Source organism: Stegostoma tigrinum, chromosome 26, assembly GCF_030684315.1.
Source record: "Stegostoma tigrinum isolate sSteTig4 chromosome 26, sSteTig4.hap1, whole genome shotgun sequence".
Lineage (NCBI taxonomy): Eukaryota > Metazoa > Chordata > Chondrichthyes > Orectolobiformes > Stegostomatidae > Stegostoma > Stegostoma tigrinum.
Window position 1 is genome coordinate 40,345,576 of NC_081379.1, and position 19,230 is coordinate 40,364,805.

General features: G+C 39.0%; 1 protein-coding gene across 3 annotated transcripts in view; it reads right to left on the reverse strand.

Moving 5' to 3' along the window:
- LOC125464168 (citron Rho-interacting kinase) overlaps nucleotides 1-19,230 on the reverse strand; it is a 197,615-nt gene that overhangs the window by 174,367 nt on the left and 4,018 nt on the right. For all 3 annotated transcript variants that reach the window (XM_059655120.1, XM_048556312.2, XM_059655121.1), the window contains exons 3-5: nucleotides 15,402-15,552; nucleotides 10,690-10,865; nucleotides 8,760-8,861 (exon numbers count right to left, since the gene is read on the reverse strand). In XM_059655120.1, coding sequence (XP_059511103.1) covers nucleotides 8,760-8,861; nucleotides 10,690-10,865; nucleotides 15,402-15,552 — 429 coding nt within the window. The remainder of the gene's footprint in view (nucleotides 1-8,759; nucleotides 8,862-10,689; nucleotides 10,866-15,401; nucleotides 15,553-19,230) is intronic.

The window sequence follows — 19,230 nt, forward strand, 5'->3', positions numbered from 1 at the left end:
AGCCGACTATTCTTAGCTCAAAGATAGGCACAGGTAGTCCTCAATTAACACAATTTTTACTTTGCTACCCATCATTCCACATCATTGGCAATAACTTACACGATTCCCAGCAACCACCTCGATCAATCATTGCTCCTAAACATTGAACCATGAAAGCAAAGAAAAAGAGGAAATGTGTTCCAGAGTTAAATTGGAAACACTTTCAAGAGTCAGTATGGCAAGCAAAACATGGATATCCAGAGAGTTTTGGGTCTCACTGATTCAACCTTGTGCTCAACTCAAATACTGCTGATAAACTAAAGCAAGTGGTAAAAGCATGACTCAAATTGGTCATGCATGTCAATGGTAATGAAGGATTTACGTAAGTTTCTGTAGTAATGTATGTTTTGAAATAATGTGGTTTCATTTAAAAGGGTTGTTTTCAAGAACTTAAATTATTATGTTAAAACGACAACTACCTGGAATTACCTATCAAGGATGCTGCCAGTGCGCCTGGAGCCATACCTAAGCAAGTCAGAATCTTTATAAAGATAGGTGGAGAGAATTGAATAAACACATTTTTAGTGAAAAAAAAACAAAAGTTGGCTGGTTTTGCCCAAATCAAAAACTTCAGTACCCTTTGATGAGATTTAAGATTCAACAATCAGGAGCTGAGCATTCCTCCCGTGTACTGGATAATCAGTGTACCACTGAGCCAGAATGTCTGAGAACAATTTCTGAACAAGTTATAGCATATCTGAGCAGGCTGATTAAAAATATTTACAAGGTAGTAAGTACGTATTCCAAAAGGAAAGCTGTTGCCAACTACAGTCATTGATTTTTAAACAGTTGTGTATTAATTTGACCCACCTAAAACGTAAGCTCCATCTGCAAATCAGCCTTCAATTAATTAGACTAATCGGCTTGCCTAGGATTTAGCAGAGATCAGAACCCTATGTGACTAGGTGTCTCAGTTCCTTTAAAACCAATACATTCCTTGCCTTTCCATCAGACCTGATAAAGACAACAAACCGAGTTCACTTCCAAATTATGTCACTTGTATTGTTTTGGCTACAGCGATAGAGTAGGTCAATGGTTTGACTATCAGGTTGACTACTGAATGAAACTGTAGATAAAGCCCAAATTCTCCAAAGTTCATATACATCGCATGCAAGTGATTATGTGCTGTTTCAGTTACCTGCAATCAAAAGCAGGCAGTGTCACACTGCTTTAAGTGAGAGAGTCATGTGGAAAAGTATACACTTCTATACATCAGGAGGAAGCATCTATGCCGGGCAAGTACTCCAGTCTTGTGCGAGTAGTTTTAGATACAAGAGTTGTGCAAAGTTCCAAATTACAACTTTTGGGTAATCAAGCTTTTTTGAGTTCACCTTGACGAATGACAGATACAGCTTTCCCAGCATTCCTTTAACAAATAGGTGCAAAAGCACACAAATGTTGCATTTTTAAAATAAGTGAAATGTAGCAGTAACGCTGTATATTTAAATGTGCCGTAATTTTAGCATTTGAGATATTTTTAAATAGATCTGGTTTATAGAAAGCAATCATTATTTTAAATTGTCTCCCAATTATTCCAGATATCCTTTTATTTTGCTATCCCAAAACATTAAAGCAGTTAACAGAAAACACCATCAACTCTCACTCAACTCTATCCTGGGGTGTTACAGTGGCTCAGTGGTCAGGGACAGTGTTGAAGACCTGGGTTTGATTCCAACCTTGGGGTGACTGTCTGTTTACAAGTTCTCCCATGTCTGTTTGGGTTTCCTCTGGGTGCTCTGGTTTCCTCCATAAGTCCAAAGATATGCAGGTCAGGTGGATTGGCCATGGGAAATGCAGGGTTACAGAGCTACGGTAGGTGGGTGGGTCTAGGTGGGATGCTCTTTGGAAGGGTCAGTTGGCTCGAAGGGCCAATGGTTTCCTTCCACACCATAGGGATTCTATGATAGTAAATATAAAATAGACGGGCCAACCAAACCAGAATCTCTTAGGACACCAGTGTCCAGGCATATCCAGAGAGAGTTGACCATCTGCCCATCGATCTTATACTGAGAGTCTTGTCCCACTGGAGCCCAATCACTGTATCTATCTACTCTATCTTGTGGTTTGTGCTGTTGCTGTTCCTCTTGTCATTTTTCAAGAGGAGCAAAATGAACTGCATAAATTTCCTCCCAAGATTTGGTGAAGGCTGGCAATGCAGAATTGTAACTGCATGCAGGATATTTGAAATGGCTTCAAAGGATTCAGCAATCACCTGCTGATTGTCAGTAATGTTCCAGGGTCAATCTGGGCAAAATCAGACTCCTGACTGTCCAAGCCAAACTGAAAAGTTAAGGCGACACTCAATTGCGGCTTGCATAATTTAGTTACCTCAAAGCAGTTCTCTGATCCATTTCAAACCATCAAGATGAAACTTGGAGGAGGACAGGATTGATGTCAAAAAGTTAAGACCCAATTTCACCCTTAGGGTTATTAGCTTCATGATGCGCCCAGACAATTCTCCACTTGCCTGTGAGTAATCGTCCCTTAGAGACTGAATGCATTCCATGTCGGTGTTAATCATGTATTAATTGGGCATTCGATTGTCTTCTGTTGACAGGTATCAACTGGTGATTCATGTGTCCTCCTTTGAGGCACAGAGGAAGTGTCCCTCCCCTTGGGCCTGGAGGCCCAGGTCAAAGTCCCACCTGCTCCAGAGATGCATAATAACATCTCTGAATAGGTTGTTTGTAAAAAATACATTTTCAAAAGAAAATGAGATTAGAAGAGTCAACATGTGTAAAACATTGTATTCCTGGTATTAGGGCTTTTGTAGTGAAGTGGCAGTGTCCTGACCCTTGAACCAGGGGGATCAGGTTCAAGACCCACGTGCTCCACCTCTGAACAGGTTGATTAGGAAAATAGGTTGAACAATTAAAAAAAATTTAACTGGGGATTCCACTTGTACTCCTTTGCATTAGGGTTAGTGCAGTGGGCCAGTTTCAATTTCCACCTGCACCAAAAGTGCAAAATAACATCTCTAAACTAATTCATAGAAAATATTCAAGTCCTGCTTGTTCTGGAAATGTGGTATTTAATAACATATCTGAATAGGTTGATTAAAAACAACAACAGAGTGATCCAACTGACTTGGATCCTGCAGAGATTTTTTTCCTGCAAAGAGTTTTTTTTCCATTATTCATTCACGGGATGAGGGCATCGCCAGCTAGGCAGCATTTATTGCCCATCCCTAAGTGCCCAGAGGGCAGATACGAGTCAACCACATCGCTGTGGGTCTGGAGTCACATGTAGGCCAGATCAGGTAAGGGTGGCAATTTCCTTCCCTGTAGGACATTACAGAACCAGATGAGTTTTTCCCAACAATTGGCAATGGATTCATGGTCATCATTAGACTCTTGGTTCCAGATATTTATTGAATCCAAATTCCACCATCCACCATGGCAGGATTCGAACCCCTGCCCGAGACCATTGTCCAAGGGTCTGGATTAAGAGGCCAGCAATAATACCACTAGGCCATTGCCTCCCCATGTAAACTGAAAAAAAACCTTGTACTCCTTTGTTAGGGTTCTTGTGGCTCAGTGATAATCCCCCTACATCCAAGCCAGGAGTCCAGGTTCAAATTCTACCTGCTCCACAGCTGTGTAATAACACCTCAGACGGGGTTAATTAGAAAAGATCTTGTACTCCTTTGTGTAGGTGCAGACCGAAACTGGGTTTGTTGGGTTTGGAGATGCATGTATGTAATGTGTTTTTTAAGTAAAAGCTTATGATTACCTATTCTTCAGCATTGACTATTTAGGGTGCAGTCAATAGGTTTTGGAATAACCAATTATTTTATCAGTGCTGAATATCAGCATCATGACTTCATCCCCATAATGGACAGTATACAGCAGTAATGACCCTGCCACTGAATCAGGAGGCTGTGGGTTAAATTCCCATGCACTCCAGGAGGAATAGGTTGATTTGAAAATATTTACAGACTGCCAACCAGTGGTAACATTAAGCTAGAAAAGAAATCTCAATTGCTTAAATACACAAAACCTGTTGGAAGTAAACAATCATCACTCAAACTTCCTCTCTCTCACCATCCTCAAAAAGAAATCAAACACCGCAAATCAAACTGACCTCACAATGCTACACAAATATGCATATACATTGATTCGAAGATCACTAGCGACATCCCCTGGCACAAAGCAGGTGTTACATTCTTGAAGAAAAATTTACAGCTTCATAGCAAAGCAATAGCGTTCACCCATATAGTTTTTTGTGGGCACAAATGTCTCATTATTTCAGCAACTTTATTTATTAATACACATTGACAAATGCCTTTATGCGCTACCATTACCAAGTCACCCTTTACTGACAATGTGCACAGTACACTGGCTGTGGCCAGCCAGCTCAGAATCAGTCCCTGAAGGAGATTGTGAATCCCCCTTTTTATTATTTATTCATTTTTCTTTTCAAAAAAATAGGAGGCTCACCCAGTCAAAAAGAGAGTAGAGTCAACAGTACAGTCCAACAGGTAGAGCTTCCTCCTCCATAGTACAATGGCTATGGCCAGCCAGCTTGGAATCAGTCTCTGAAGTGAGGAGATTCTGAATCTCCTGCTTATATCTGGCAGCCAGGGTTCCCAGATTGGGGTTGTTAGCCTGGGTCAATCAAGGATTTCATGGTCAACAAGATCTACCAGGTTCTAATCATTACAGTCAGACTATATAAACTAAGGAAAAATTATATGGTAATTTTTGGCAAACTTGAGTGGTTTAGAAATTTGATTTTCCATGCACTCTCACTGCTATTCATGCAGTGATTTAAGCAATGATTAGCAACTAAATGCATCCATTAGGCCTGAAGTATAAAAACATTACAAATAACAGCAGGCACATGCAAACCATATATCACTGAGTTTGCTCAACGGTTCAATTAGATCACGAATAATTGTTTTTAAATCTCAACTCTACTCATTCATATAATCCCAATATCCCAAAGTTCAGTCCATATTTAAAAATGTCTCTCTCTTGAACATAATCAAAATGAACATTCACAGCCCTTTGTAGCAGACAATTCTAAAAATTCTCAATCCTCCAAACAAAAATACTGCTCATCTCAGTCTAAAGTCCCTGATCCCAATCATGGGGTACTTCTGGGCTCTACAGGGGAAAATTCACACGATTCCAACTGGTCCGTTAATCATGTTATGTATTTCAATGAGATCACCTCTCCTATCCAGCATTTTTTTGAAAGGATAGCCCTGGAGTCAATTTAATTCAATTTTGTTGCACCTATTCCAGGGTGAATAGATTCTGAAACTAATCATAGCTGTGCTCAACATTTCAAAAGGCCTGGTAGAAGGAAAGGGTGGTGGGTTAGCGATATTGTTATGGCATGAATAAGTATGGCAGCAAAAAGCTTGAATCGGAAGATGTAGAATCCATATGTGTAGGAGTAAGAGACAAAAAGAGAAAGATTACACTGGTAGGTCCTCTAACAGTAGCTATATGGTGAGATAGAGAATAGATCAGGAGATAATGCAGGCACGCAACAAAGTCAGTACGTTATTCATGAGTGCATTTAATCTTCATGTAAATTAAGTGAGGCCGATTGGTAGAAGAAGCAATAAGGATAAATTCATACAGTGCATTTGAGACAGTTTTCTAGAACAATAATGTCACAGATTCAAACAGGGATGAGGCTATTTTGGATCTAGTGATTTGTAACAAGACAGGTTTAGTAAATTGTATCAAAGTAAAAACAATTCCCAGAAAACATATAATATGGTAGAATTTAGCATTCACTTGGAGGGAAGGAACTTGGGTTGGAAACAGTTGTTCTAAGCTTTTACAAAGGAATGAGGGCAGAGCTGACTGGTGGGAACAAAGAAACAGGTTTAGCAACAAAGACAGTTGATACAATATTTAAGAAAATAATGGCGCACAGCAAAGACTAATTCCACTGAGGAAGAAAGATTCTAAAAAGGGGACAAACCAACCATAAACAAAATTAAGAATAGCATCAAATAAAGAAAAAAAAAACATGTGGCAAAGATTATTAGGAAAGAACGTTTGGAAAGTTATAAAACCAACAAAAGGTGACCAAAATTACTAAAGTATGGAGAAGATGAACTTTGAGGGTAGGCGTATAAGTAACGTAAAGAAGACATCAGGAGCTCCTTTAAATATATGCAAAGAGAGAGAGAGAAATTAAGGTGAACATGGGCATGTTAGAGAAGGAAGCTGACAAAATAATAGTGGGGAACCAGGAAATGGCAGACAAGTTTAATAGATTCACAGTAGGAGACACTAAAGCATTCCAAAATTTATTTAATAACCAGGAGGGCAATGCATTTACTTCCCATCACTGAAAAAAAAAAGCACTGGGGAAATTAATGATGTTATAGACCGATAGGTCCAGTGGACCTGACAGAATGCATTCTAGCATATTAAAGTAAGTATCTACAGAGATAGTGAATAACTTCAAAGGCTCCTTAGATTCTAAAAAAAATCCAAGAAGATTGGAAAACTATCAACGTGACACCTTTATTTATAAAGGGAAGGACTCAAGGAAAAGCAGGTAATTGTAGGCCAGTTAGCTTAGTGTTGGTTATTAGGAAAACATTGGTGTCTATTATAAAGGATGTAACAGCAGAATACAGAATGTGGTTACACAGAGTCAGCATAACTTCATGAGGGTAAATCATGCCTGACACATTTATTAAAATTCTTTGCGCCAAAAAGTAGGATAGATAAAATGGAAGCATCAGATGGGCATATTTGGATTTTATGAAGGCATTTCACATAGGACCACATTTGAAGGAATTAAGCAATAAGTAATTTCAGGATTACCCATTTGTGTGTTGACATATATAACCTCATGATTCTGCCAATCGGCCTCACTTAATTTACATGAAGATTAAATGCACTCATGAATAACGTACAGACTTTGTTGTGTGCCTGCATTATCTCCTGATCTATTCTCTATCTCACCATATAGCTACTGTTGGAGGACCTACCAGTGTAATTGGCATTGTATATCCATAGTACATTAGCACGGGTAGAGAATTGGCAGCAGAGATTTGGGATAAAAGGGAGCATTTTGAAGATGGCAATCTGTGCCACAGGGATCACTTCTGGTGCCACAATTGTTTACAATACATAATAATAACTTGTATGAGGGAAGTGACTGTACTATAGGTGCAAATGTAAGTGGCAAGAATGATAGAAAGAGTCTGCAGAGGGATATAGACAGGTTAAGTCAGTGGGCAAAAGCATTGCAGATGGAATATAAAAGAGGTTATGAACTTTGGCAGGAAGAATAGATGAGGTGAATTATTTAAATGGAGAAAGACTTCAGAAAGCTGTAGAGCAGTGTGATTTGGGAGTCACTATCCAGGTATCACAAAAAGCTGGCAAAGTTTAGTAGATGAAAGGGAAGGCAAATTGAATGTTGGTATTTATTTCAAAGGGAATTGAGTATAAAAGGTATGGAGGTCTTACTATAACTACTCTAAGGCATTAGTCAGATCAAAGCTGGAATAATGTGAACAGTTTTGGTCATCTTGTCGAAGGAAAAATAGTCATTTTAGGCAATTCAGAAGGTTCACTAGGCTGATACCAGGTACATATGGACCGTCTTCTGAGAAGTTGCCTTTACTCATTGCAATTCAGAAGACAATTTTGTTCAAACGGGGTTGTTGTAGAAAGGTCAATTCCCCTTGTGGGAGAATCTAAGACCAGAGGGCATAATCTCAGAATAAGGGTTATACACTTAAAAACAGAGATGAAGAGAAATTTGATCTCTCAGATGGTCATGAATCTGTGGATTTCTTTAGCAACGAGAGCTATCAAGACTGGGTCACTAAGTATATTCAAGGCTGAGACAGAAGGATTTTTAAACAGTAAGGGAATCAAGGTTATGGGAAAAAGGTGGAGTTGAGGATTATCAGATCAGCCATGATCTCATGGAATGGAGGAGAAGATTTGAAGGGCTGAATGACTTACTTCTGCTCCTGCATATTATGGTCCTCTTGTGCAGTCTCAGTAAAGCTGTATATAACTGCAGCCTAACATTCTTGTTCTTGTATTTCAACTTCCTTAAGATTAAAATGTTAATATCTCCAACTCCTTGCTATGCATTAATGTTAACTTTCAAAAAGTACTCAAATCAGTCTACATTCTAATATTTACTTGTATTTCACCCTGATGCTCCATCAGTCACCTTCTTGCCCTCACTAAATTGGTACAGATTCTTTGCAGCTTCTTTTCATGCTGTTGTCTGCTTACTTTCCCAACTAGCTTTGTATTGTCTGCTAAGATATGACCCTAATATTTCTGCTTCCTGTCTGTTAACCAATCTTCAATCCAAATATATTAAGATGAAACAGTAATGTGCCTATCTGAAGCTCAATTGCATGCATATGAAATGAGGCTAAAGTAAGATTTGACTATGATGCTGCCCGGAACTACGTGTGCCAAGCTTCATAGTCGATGTTCAAACATGGATGAGGACTATTTTGGGTAAAGTAGTCGCGCGCACTTATCAGCATATGGCCAGTTAATGAGTGAGAAATTACTTTGGATTAAAAAATATTTTTGCAATGGAAATAAGTTGATGTCGTTGGATGTTTATTCTTCTCAAGTTATTAACTATTTTGCCATGGACAACTTAGTGGAAACCAGCAGCCTTCTATTCGCAGACCTTATATAATCAAGTTAGCCAGCCTTTTACCACTGTTTGTCATACTTGATGCTTCTCCACCTACTCACCAGATAGATATAAGCCTTATCCTGAAATATGTACTGTAATAATGGCAGCCAGGGACTGGTGCTGCGTGACAGGATACTGCATTCCTCCTCAAAAAACACCACCTGTCAACCAAGAAAAAATATCTAAGAGTGGGATGGGTAAAGCTTGGAAAAAGAAACAAAGCTGAGTCAATTCTAAACCATAACACTGATGTGTTATTGAAACCACACAATGATACAATAAAATCAGTACTTTACATATAGCATATATAATGCACCAAGTAACTTTCAGAGTACGTAATTTAGTTTGTTCTCTTTCAAAAACTCGCCTAATGTTGAATTCCACCTTTCCCCATTTTTACTTTTAACCTTTTCGTGTAAGAAACCTCTTGGGACTGATATAGAAGCTATTCCACTTCAGAATCCTATGACCTTTAAATAATCATGAAGAAGCCAATGTCAAAGATCACTTTATATTTCTCAGAATTATACTCCATCAGCCAGCTTGTTGCCCTCTCACTTAATTGTTTCATATTATTTTCAACTTTTTTTTCATGCTGCCGACTGCTTACTTTCCCAAAAAGCTAGTGTAACAATCCATTCACTGTTCGATAATATGAAATTTCAATGCCCCCCAGTACCAGAACTGAGCAGATTCTTCGCATCGACCAAAACACCACCCTGTGAAGCTTGACAATATTTCCTAATCTGCTTGGCCAACAAACATACCACCCCAGCAATGTGTAAAATGCCACCATCAGCATTACATTTCATCTGTTTTAAAGGCTCCCCTCCGCCTTGGTGCTCAAAGGGCATCTTCAGTCAAGATAGTGGGAAAAAGGAGGGCAAGAATATTTTCCTACTTCATGTTGGCCAGGTTTAATTCCCTGAAGAAGGATTGACAGGTAAGGTCCAATACCAACCAGGAAAAACAATTTTGAACACAGACCTGTAAGCCAGTTAATTCTGTGGCATTTTGTCTTAAAATCATAACAATAATGAAATACAGATGCATTGCAGGGCAGTTGCTCCAAGCATGGGAAACCTTGAGTGTGCATGCACTCAATAAAGCCCAGTATCCATAGAGACAGAATCATATGACAACCATTTGCTTAGTGCAATCAGTAGATATTTGTTAATATTTACAACAGACATTTCATCCATCAAAAAAGGAAAACTCCTAGTTAAAAAATACAAATGAAAGTGCACTTTCATGTTAGCTCTCCTCTAATCTTTGGTACAGTATTGAATATCTCCACTACAATAAATATTTTAAAAAAAACTCCTTCACAATTACACAAATTTGTGATCAACATGGACAACTAAACATTGAAAAAAAATTGCACTTGAGAGTCAAGAGTCTAATGCTGGGACTCATTTTTGGTGCCAAACTATGCAACAATGGAAGTTTTATACGGAAGCAGCTTGGGAAGGAGGAGAGAAATAAGGATTAATTTGGACACCATGATTATGACGGAGTATTCTGCCCTGCATCTGACCGGTGATGCAGCTACCAGAAACAGTGTGTTTCTAAGCTGGAACATGTTCCACTCCACAGCAAATAAGTCTCTCATGGATAATTTAGATTAAAAAAAAAATTGAGCAAGGATACCAATAAAGTGAGCTTTGATAATCATGCTGTAAACAATATAGAGTAGGCCAGGAATGTGAACTAACCAACTCTCTTCACAGAGGGTTGGGATCATGTACACTGAATGGAACACCTTAAAGGAACATTGCATGAAGCCTTGAAACAACTTCAGTGTTAAATTTAAATTCCCTTGAACAAAGCAGAGATTTTGACTTTTTCCAATAATCAATCAAGCATGATTACAACTGAACAAAATTGAACTAAACTAAACATTCAGCCAACCTCTAAGACCCACAGTGGCCATCTCTTACAAAACATTACTAAGACACCCCTAAGTCTACACAACAGATACTGTCTTACGTTATCCTGTCCCACCAGCTCTTGCTTATTCATCACTTTCATCGCATAAACATCGTTGGTGGCTTTCTCGCGTACAACCTGTACTTCTGCAAAGACACCACGACCAATCACACTTTGCACTTCGAAATCATCAGCACAAGGTTGCAACTCCCGCATTTCAGTCAGGATATCTCTGTCTGTGGACAGAAAAGACACTTTGAATCAATACAAAAGCATCACGCATACCAAATCTAATACAAAATTGGTACTTAAAATGTTACCTGGGCTGAGCATCGTTAAACTGCTTGATATTATACTATCTGCATGATTCACCGAGCTGCAGCAGTCCATATAGGGCAAACAAGCGTTCAGAATTTTAGTACTGATAAAGGATGGTTCTGCTCTGAAACAGGGGGAATACGAGAGAGGAAGATCTATCTTTCTCTTTCTCGAACACACTGTCTCTTGCTGCTGGATCACTTGCCTGTGTGGGTGAGTGAGAGAGAGAACACCCACTCACTTAGGTTCCAGCACATTCTATTTGATCTCTCATTGGTTCCACTGCATCCTCATGCCTTGCTTAAAGACAGCTGACTCTAGTGACCTTCTGGCCCAATACCAACTAAGCTCTAAATTGTTTACGTTTACTGTTAATTTGTGCTCAAATTATACCTTAATGTTCATCAATATTAGTCAAAGAACTCATCATGCAAGGAAGGTAGGAACAGAATAACTGAATTGAGATGTACACACAGCACAGTCTGAAGGGGCTGGGGCAGTTTTCTCCATGACAGGATACACAGAGGAGAAACCTGAGAGAGGTTAAGACTAAGTAAGAGTTTAATTAGATAAACAGAAAAATTATACTCCAGGATTTCAAAACCGAAGTCATAAATACAAGACAGACACAAATAAATCCAGGAAAATGTATTTACCCAGAAGGATATAAATGTAGAAATGTAAGCAAAGTTGAGGAGACTTGCATAGATCCATTAAAACATGCAGCTAGGTAGGAATGCAAAGGAGAAAAGAACAGAGGGAAATGCTTATGGTTTAAATTATGGTTCAGGGGTTGCGGGCTTTATTGACTAGGCTAGCATTTATCGTCCATTCCTGGTTGCCCTTGAGAAGTCGTTGGTGAGGTGCATTTTTGAGCTTTTACAGTCTACTTGGTGAAGGCAGACACACAATGTCAAAACAGAAAGAGCTCCAGAATGTTGACCAAGTGACCTGAGGGAATGCCAATATATTTCCAAGTCTGAATGTTGAGTGAAGAACAACTTGCAGGTGATGATGTTCTCATCTTTCTACTGCCTTTGTCCTATCAAATGGTTGTGGTCATGGATTTGGAAGGTACTAAGCAGCCTTGGTGAATTTCTGCAATGTGTCTCGCAAATGGTACAAACTGCAGCCACTGTGTATCAGTGGAGGAGGGAACGAATGTGGAGATAGTGGCAATCAACCTGCTTGCTTTGCACTGGATAGCATCGAGATTCTCTGTATGATTGGAGCTGCATTCATTCAGGCAAGTGGGGGATATTCCATCACTCTCATGACTTCTCGAAAAGCCTGTTGATTATCCACAAGGGAAAAGTAGTGAGTTGCTCGTTGCAGGATTCCTAGACTCTGAACTGTTCTTGTAATTATAGTAATATATGGCTAGTCTTGTTCAGTTTCTAGTCAATGGTAACCCTCAGATGTTGATTCAGGGGGATTCAGTCATTGTAATGCAAACGACAACGGTTAGATTAAAATGGGATTGAACACTATGCCATCATCAGCAAACTTCCCTTTGGTTTTAATTCCTTTTGGCAGGTCAAATACAAGACGGAAGAATACAGTAAAAGGTAGGACCCTTAGGAGCTTTGATATACAGAAGCATCTGGGGTCAAAATTCATAGTTCCCTGAAAATGGATAAGGTGGTAAAGAAAGCATGCAGCGTCCTTGCCTTTGTCAGCTAGTGCATTCAGCATAAAAGTTGGCAAGGCATATTGCAGCTGTATAAAGCTTTTGTCAGGCCACATTTGGATATTATGTGCTGTCCTGGTGGCCACACTACAGAAAAAGCCATGGAAGCTTTGGAGAGTGTGCAAAAGACGGTTACTGGGATGTTGCCTGAATTGGAGTGTATTAGCTATAAGGAGAGGTTGGACAAACTCAGATTGTTTTCACTAGAATAGGAGGCAACCTGACAGTAGTACATAAAATTATGAGAGACCTGGATAGGGTCCATTGTCAGAGTGTTTTTTTCTCAGATGGGAATGTTAAATATTAGGGGCCAAAGGTTTAGGGTGGAAGGGGGAAAAGTTTAAAAGGAGATGTGCAAGGCAAGTATTTTTTAAAGCAAGCACAGAAGGTGCAGGTGTCTGGAACATGCATCCAGTGAAGGTGGTAAACACCGATACAATAACAATGTTTAAAAGGCATTTGGATAGATACTGAACAGGCAGGAAGTAGAGTGACACAGACAATATGCAGCCAGATGGAATTAGTTTAGAATGGCATTGTGATCAGCAGAGACATGGTGAGCCTAGGGGCCTGTTCCTGCTGTATTGGTCTATGTTCTGATCTTATGATGGAGAGAAGGTCATTGATGTAGTAGCTGAAGATGGCTGGATCCAGGGCACTACCCTGAGGAACTCATGCAGAGATGTCCTATAACAGAGATGATTGACCTCCAACATCTTTCACTAGGTACGACTACGGCCAGCAGACAGGTGTTACCCCAATTCCTGCTAACTACAATTTTACGAGAGCTTTTTAGTGCCACTCACGGTCAACTGCAGCCTTGATATCAAAGGCAGTCACTTTCACCTCACCTCTCAAATTCAGCTGTTTTGTCCATGTTTCAAACAAAGCTGTAATGAAGTCAGGAGCTGAGTGGCCCTGGTGGAACCAATTGGACATCAATAAACATGCTATTCTTAAGCAAGTGCTCCTTTATTGCAATGTTGATAACCTCCATCAACTTAACAAAGATCAAGAGCAGCCTGGTAATAGGCCAGGCTGAATTTTACTGCTTTGTCTGTATAGGACATACCCAGGCAACTTTCCACATGCTTAGATAGATGGCAGTGTGCTGAAACAGTTTGGCTAGAGGCACAGCAAGTCCTGGACCACATATCTTCAGCACTACTGCAGAAATGTTGTCAGGCTCACAGCCTATGCAGTATTTAGTGCCTCTAGCCATTTCTTGATATCATATGGAGTGAATCAAATTGGCAATGTTAAATTAAGAGAAGAGCAAGAGGAGGGTCATGGAGAACATAAACAAACAATTGACTAGATGAGCCAAATGGCCTTCCTTATACAGTGTATTCTAAATACTTTGATGTGTGCAACAATGCAAAAAAAAGCACAAAGAGTCTAATTTCAAAAATATCTGGGGGCGTGGATGCAGTTTGAAGAATGGTGGGGACTTTTTTTTAAGCTTTAGTAAGGAACAGTGTAGTCTATTGCAATTTGCCATTAACCAGCTTCCCTAATTTGTTCCTTGCAGTCATCTTTTTAATGGCATTGGACTGAAAATGTATAGCGTGGAGAACAAACATGTGATTACCTTCCCTTCCTCATACAATACAGATATATCATGTACAGTATGCCACATCTCAAATCAAAGGTATTGGATAAGGCTGAAGAAAGCAGGAACTGATAAGAGGCCTGACAGGTTGTTTCGTGAATGGAATTATGCTGAGTCAGTCAGATCTGCTTAAAGTTAAAAGTGCAGGAAATCAGGAACTGCTGTCTATATCAGACAAGACATGCATTCGGGATTGCTCACACACACGTATAAACCCAAATAAAACATGCATTTGGACAAAACATTCAGGACTGGTCATGTGCATGCAAAGTTTCAAATAAGGCACACATTTGGCACTGAAACTTGTGTATAAAAACCTGAAGAAATCCATTTGTTCAACAACACTTCCAAGATAAATGTTGTGCAGGAAGTACTTTATATCAGAAGGCGTGGTGAAGACACTGAGTAGTGTCTCAGCTCAACCAGCTGTGAACGCTCATGGGTAATAACTTTCGGATTTAATTACAGAAATCAGGGTAATGAAATTCAGTGATTGAGACATCTCTAGTGGCTAAAAGAGTGTTATTTGTTTAAGTACATAAATAAATGAGTTGTAGTTTTATAGAGCTATAAGTGTCTCCACTGTATCTTCATCTATGTACACATTGTTATCTCTCAGCACAATGGTCGGTGAGTTTTCTCTGTTCCACATTAACCCAAATGCACCTTAATTAAGGTAGCTTCAAGTGGTCCATTAATGTAGATATCTCTCTCTACAAAGCAATTAATTACAGAGTAATTATTAGTACAAGTTTCATCTAACACAATAAAAAAATCAGATATTCTAAAGAGGCATCATAACTCAGCTCCTATTTGTTGTGAAAACCCGAAAGAGCCAGTTCTGAGGAAGGGTCACTGGACCCGAAACATTTACTCTATTTTTCCTTCAAAGATGCTGCCAGGCCTGCTGAGCTCTCCAGTAATTTTGTTTTTGTTCCTATTTGGCCAAAAAACACAATGAAATGCACTTTCCATTTATAATAAAGCATCTGAAGCATCAATATGGGAAAACAGAGGAAGCAGTTTGAGAGACAGCAATACACAAACGCATAAGTAACCACTTACTATAGATCAACCATCAACCCTGATACATCACACAAAAAGAAACATGAATCTTTCAGATCAATTACAATCTTATGGTGAAATACTCACACTTTTTCACAAAGTTGGCGACATGTTTAATCTTTAACAGTTCGGGGTTATTACACTCATTAAAGAGGACAAAAATTGCATCAAGAAGTCCTTCTCTGGTCAATAAGCAGCAAGATTGCTGATGCATTCGACCTGGAAATGAAGTCTTTCCCTGTTGAGAAATTGAAAAGAAATTTAGTGAATCCCCAACAGATTACCTACACTATACAGGTTGTAAAACTAGGTTATCACTTAGGTAGCATCTGCATTGTGGCAAAATGTCCCAATATTCACAAGATAATTATCAAACAACATGAGATATAATACATATAAGAAAATGAACCAAGTAAGTTGGTAGAGAATGTAGTTTGTACTGTGGTCCAAAGAATTCAGTCCTTCCAATATTTTATTGTAGGAAAATTCTGTTCAGGATTAGGAGACAGGCAATAGGCCCTTAGAGGACTCCAAAGCAACATCTGGGCAGAGAAAAGACAAGCCATTTTGAGTGATGCTATGGCTATAGATCCAAAGTGGTTGGCCTCACATTTGTTTATGTGAAATCCATCTCCCACAGATTAGCCCATTCATTTAATCTAATAATATCTTAGCAATTTAATATTTCCATTTACCTGTCATTGAGTCAACAACAAATGGTTGAAACCCAACAAGGAACTTTTTGGAGCACTGTTTGTCACAACCTGCCAACCTGGAGTTACATGTCATTTCTTAGCTTAGATTGGGTAACCAACAGAAAGCAGATAGTCAGATAAATGGGTGTTTTTTCTGATTGGCAAGATGTGACTAGTGGGGTGCCACAGATTTTTAGCCCTTAGACCTCAAGTGTTTCCAATGTTTTGGATGCAGGGATGAAGGTACTATAGACAAATTTGTAGATGACACAAAAATAGGTGGGACAGTAAGCTGCAATACCGAAAGAACAAATTTCAGAGTGCTTTGGCATGGAAAGTTCTGGGTGTCCTTCTGCATGAATCACTGGAAACTAGTGTGCAGGTACAGCAATCAGAATTTTGACATTTATTGCTAAAGGAAGAGAACATTAGAAAAGTAACTGTAACTGTACGAAGCATCGATGAGATCACACTTGGAATATTGTGTAGCTTTGGTCTCCTTACATGTGGAAGGATCTAATTGCACAGAAGGCAGTTCAAAGAAGATTCACCAGATTGATTCAGAGGTGAGAGGTTTGGCTTGTGAAGAGACACTGAGCAGTTCCGGTCTATAATTGCCAGAATTTGACGAATGAGAAGAGATCTAATTGAGATATAAAAGACACTAAAGGAGATTAACAACAGCAATGTAGAGCAAATGTTTCCTCTTGTGGGGCAATCTAGAAGGAGTGGTCATAGTTTTAAGATAGCATATTTAAAACAGATGAGAAGAAATTACTTCCCCTAAAACAATCTGAATCTGCGGAATTCACGACCCCAGAGTGTGGTGGATACCAGTATATTGAGCAAATTTAAGAAGATGGATGGATTTTTATTTAGTAACAGGTTGAAGGTTAGGGGCAGCGGGTAGTAAAGTGAAGTGGAGTTAAGGCCATGACGAGATCAATCATGATCATATCGAATGACAATGTAAGCTCAAAAGGGATGAATTGCCTACTCCTGCTCTTAGTTCTCATGCCCATATTATTGCTCAGTTCATTTCCTAACCAGATGAGTAACTTCTCTTCAATTCCACAAGCACAAAATTTACCAATCAGTTCTAATGAGGGACTTTACTAAATGCCTTCTAAGAGTTAATATTCCCATTGGAGATATTGAAAACTCTTTTTTTAAAAAAAAATGTACTCTTTTAAAATCTCCTTCCTCTTAATCCCTTTTTGTTTAAACCTCCCTTCACTTTCTCTACATGCATAGATATTGAATTAAAAATATTCTAACTTTCACATCCTGGTAGACATTCTGACATTTCAGTATTGCACCTTATCCATGCGTTTCTAATTACTTCAAATACAGTGCAAAAGTCCACAGAAAGTCATGGACAAATGCCATTTATACACCTTAACAACTAAATCTGTGCCAAATAGTTTAGCATAAAGTTTCAAATGGTCATGAAAAGAAGAAAATAACCTTATATAGAGTGCCTTACATAACTTATGAAATGATGGGCATAGCAAAATGATTTGTTCAATTAAACATAGATTTTATCTCCCTGATCAAGCCCTCTCCCTTCCAGGAGTTCTGTAGTGCAGCACCTACAGTACTTCCAGTTTTCAAAGGAATCCATGGTGCTTCCAGTTTCCCAAATAAGACGAATTTATACTTCCTGACATTTAGCTGCTGTAAAAGGCAGTTTAAAGGACAGCAAGCAGAGCAGGGTTTGATGGATGTTGACAAAGATGCACCAGTTGTCAATCAACTGACGGAAGAGATTGTGCAAATGGCATTGCATGGTGAAAGTAAAAAAAAGAAGAAACCTTTTACATCTACCTTGGAGGAGAACAGTGAACATCAGCATCTCTGATACTGCAGACACAACTCAGATGATAATCAGCAGGGGATTTCCTTGACCATGTTTGATCCCATGCTATGAGACCACTTGGGGCCCAGAGTCAACATTGATTTCTCCAAAGGTAAACCCTCACAACTCTATGTTTTTTTGCCACTAACTGGCATAGATGCAATTCCAGAATGATGATGGAAGACTTGGGGACATTGCTTGCACACAATAAATTCAGTAAGTTCAGGCGATTGCTCAACAAGTCCATGGGGCAACTGCTTGTAAGGACAGCAAATATGGTAAGTCATTGGCATTGACAGTACCAGGTCAATAATTCTAATGTTTTGCCTTATTCAACATTCAATGATTTGATCCAACTGAGTGGCTTACTAGCCATTTCAGAGAGCTGTCAAGACACTTTATATTGGGTCAGGGAAGGGCAGATGATTTCCTTCCCTATTAGGACACCAGTGGGTTGGATTAAGTTTTTTGACCATCCAATGTATTAATATTTAAGGTCACCATTGCCAGGACTAGCTTTTGATTTTCTAGATTTTTTATTAACATTAAGTTGTCTTAGTGAGGTTTGAATACAAGTTCCTAAAGCATTAGTCTAAACCTCAGAATCAGCTCTTCAGTTATATTATCACTAAACCATTTTCCAACGTAGGGGAACTCCCTGACAAAGTCTGCACTATTCAATGCCTTGAGCTACAGAAGTTTAACGTTCACTCAAGCCACTCAATATAGAGGCCTGTACATAAGATGAATCCATTGTCGATTGTCAGAAAAACCCATCTAGTTCACTCATGTTCTTTAGGGAAGGAAATTGCCATCTTTAACTAGTTGAACTACATGTGACTCCAGACCCACAGCAATGTGGTTGACTCGTAACTGCCCTCTGGGCAATTAGAGATGGGCAATAAATGCTGCCTAGTGAGCAATGCCCTCAGTCTGTGAACGAATAAAATAAAATAAAGAAAGATGGTCAATATATAAGAGAACAAAGGCAGTGTTTCCCTTATATCCAGGCATTGGTCCTCATAATAGGCAAAAAATAACATTTCGTTGCCAGGATAAGCATTTCAACTTCAAACAAATTCAGGAAAAACAGAGTGCATTTTGCAGCACTATCACTGGAAATCAAAAAATTTTAAAACATGCAATGACAGTAATGCTCTCACAATAAAGTAACTTCGAGAAGAGTTACATCAACAAGTGCCACACAAAGCCAAGGAGTATCTTCAATGTTTAAGTAATGCAAACATGTATTTTTATCTACTTTAAAAATAAGGAAGGTATCTAAAATTTGTATTTAGAAACTCCAATTACCATCCCCCAAAACTTGCCTATTGTAGGTAAGCACCATAAGTTAATATAAAAG